The sequence below is a fragment of the Colobus angolensis genome, unplaced genomic scaffold (genome assembly GCF_000951035.1).
Source record: "Colobus angolensis palliatus isolate OR3802 unplaced genomic scaffold, Cang.pa_1.0 Scaffold275, whole genome shotgun sequence".
Taxonomy (NCBI): domain Eukaryota; kingdom Metazoa; phylum Chordata; class Mammalia; order Primates; family Cercopithecidae; genus Colobus; species Colobus angolensis.
This window is the reverse complement of record NW_012115988.1, coordinates 3,379,503-3,382,091: the sequence shown is the minus strand read 5'-3', so window position 1 is coordinate 3,382,091 and position 2,589 is coordinate 3,379,503. Positions and strand designations below refer to the sequence as shown.

Sequence of the window (2,589 nt, the reverse complement as noted above, 5' to 3'; positions counted from 1 at the left end):
CAGCTCACTGCAAGCTCCGCCTCCCGGGTTTACGCCATTCTCCTGCCTCAGCCTCCGGAGTGGCTGGGACTACAGGTGCCCGCCACCTCGCCTGGCTAGTTTTTTTGTATTTTTTTTAGTAGAGACGGGGTTCTTAATACTTCAATTCCTGATGTTCTACATTGGTGCTGAATTTTACCTACTATTTTATTTATTTTTTAGAGACAAGGTCTCACTCTGTTACTGGAGTGGTGTGATCTTAGCTCACTGCAGCCTTGAATTCCGGGGCTTAAGCAATTCTCCTGCCTCAGCCTCCCATGTAGCTAGGGCTACAGGTATCTGCCACCATACCCCTTACTAGTTTTTTGTTTGTTTGTGTTTTGTTTTTTTGAGACTGAGTCTCGTTCTATGGACCAGGCTGGAGTGCAGTAGTGCGATCTTGGCTCACTGCTACCTCTGCCTCCCCAGTTCAAGTGATTTTCATGCCTCAGCCCCCTGAGTAGCTATGATTACAGGCACGCACCATCACACCTGGCTAATTTTTGTATTTTTAGTAGAGATGGTCTGTCACCATTTTGGCCAGGCTGGTCTTGAACTCTTGACCTCAAACAATCTGCCTGCCTCGGCCTCCCAAAGTGCTGGAATTACAGGTGTGAGCCACCATGACCAGCCCCCCTTACTAGTTTTTTATTTCCCCCTATTCCATATATTTCATGAGCTGGTGGGTACCCTGAACTCATAGCTCTGTCCTAAGGGAAAAAGCATTTGCCTGACATTCAGGAAGCCTCGACTCTCACTGTAGCTGTCAATCTATAGCCACGTTTCTCAACTGAAGGATGATTTTGTCCCTCAGGTGACATTTGACAAAGTTTGGAGACATTTTTGGATGTCACAACTAGGGGAGGGCAGTACTGGTATAAGATCTGTAGGGCTGCTATTAAACACCTGATAGTGCATAGGGCAGGCCCCTGCAGCAAAGAATTATCCAGCTCAAAATTTTAGTAGTGCTGAGGGAGAAAAACCCTTCCATAGCTAAATGAAATGGGCAAGTTACATACAGATTTTGGGCTCCAATATGCTCATTTATTAAATGAATATTTTGGGATTAAAGAAGATGTCTGGAGTTCCTTCCAGCCCTAGAATTCCAAATGAATATTTTAGGACCCTTGTTCCAGCCATCTAGCCTACGAATGCTGCTGCAAAGCTTCTCTTTTACACACTCACTGTACTGTGCATTATGATTGCAGACTGCTCCGTGTATCTAATTGAGTGATGGATATTTTGGTTGTTGTTTGGAGTGGATGCTAACATAAATTGATTTGCTCTAAAAGGCATTTGTATGGATGTCAGTGCTTCAGTAGAGCTCATTAAACAGATACATACCCACAGCCCCATCATGCAGCTTGGCGGACATGCTGATGATCAGCCTTTCACAGGCACCCGGGAGCACTTGAGGTCCCATTGCTGAGGCAATTTCAACACAGTTGTGAAGCTGATACTCATCTAAGTCCTGCTTGCTGCAGAAATTCTCCAATGAATTGATTTGGGGAATAAGGCCAAGCTTTTGAAAGAATGCAAAAAGACTTAACATTCAAACTATCTGCTGTGTAAGATTCTACTTATATATATAAAAAATTAGATCTATGAAAATAGTGGTTGAAAGAAGACTCAACTCAATCCTTTAAGCTGGTTAGGACTGAAGACTTTTAAGATTTTCAATTTATTTAAGAAATCTTTAAATATTTATATTTCTGGACCTGTGGCAAAGAAAAAAAATAAGCCTTTATCTTTTTACTGTCATATTTTTTACTTGCTAATATGTTTGCCTAGATTTGAAAGAGTAATAACATCAAGTTGGTCATTTTGAACAACTGGTGTTAAAAGCAGCCGTGAAAGTGGGTTTTAATTCAGCAGGCAAAGTCTGGAGACTAAACCTGTGCACAGATACATCTCCTCTAGTCTTCTTTTTGCTTTATCCATCCTGAAACTAGTTTCCATAGCCCTTTACTTCAACCCTCTTCAGTCTTTCCCTAATTGTCCTTTGACACACCCAGCTAGTGGCATCACAACCCTAGATGACCAGAGCTGACCCTTCGACAACACAGGTTTGAACTGCACAGGCCCCTTCTATGTGGATTTTCTTCCGCCTGTACTACTCCAAGACAGCAAGGCCAAGCCCTCCTCTTCCTCCTCCTCCTCAGCCTACTCAGCATGCAGATGAAGAGGATGAAGACCTTTGTGATGATCCACTTCCACTTAATGAATATAAACATTTTCTCTTCCTTGTGATTTTCTTAATAACGCATTCTTTTTTCTAGCTTACTTTATTGTGGGATACAGTATATACTACATATACAAAATAGATATTAATTGGCTGTATGTTATTGGTAAGGCTTTCAGTCAACAGTGGGTGATTAGTATTTAAGTTTTTGGGGAGTATAAAATCATATGTAGGTTTCTGACTGCATGGGGGGTTGACGCCCCTAACCCCCGAGTTGTTAAAAAGTCAGCTGTATTAGCCGGGCGTGGTGGCTCAAGCCTGTAATCCCAGCACTTTGGGAGGCTGAGACGGGCGGATCACAAGGTCAGGAGATCGAGACCATCCTGGCC

At 42.8% G+C, this 2,589-nt stretch overlaps 1 protein-coding gene across 1 annotated transcript in view; it reads right to left on the bottom strand.

The window, feature by feature from the left end:
• The window catches only part of LAMB4 (laminin, beta 4), a 122,917-nt gene that overhangs the window by 48,126 nt on the left and 72,202 nt on the right, over window positions 1-2,589 (bottom strand). Inside the window, exon 18 of the mRNA XM_011948223.1 lies at window positions 1,363-1,540. Within this exon, the coding sequence (XP_011803613.1) occupies window positions 1,363-1,540 (178 nt within the window). The remainder of the gene's footprint in view (window positions 1-1,362; window positions 1,541-2,589) is intronic.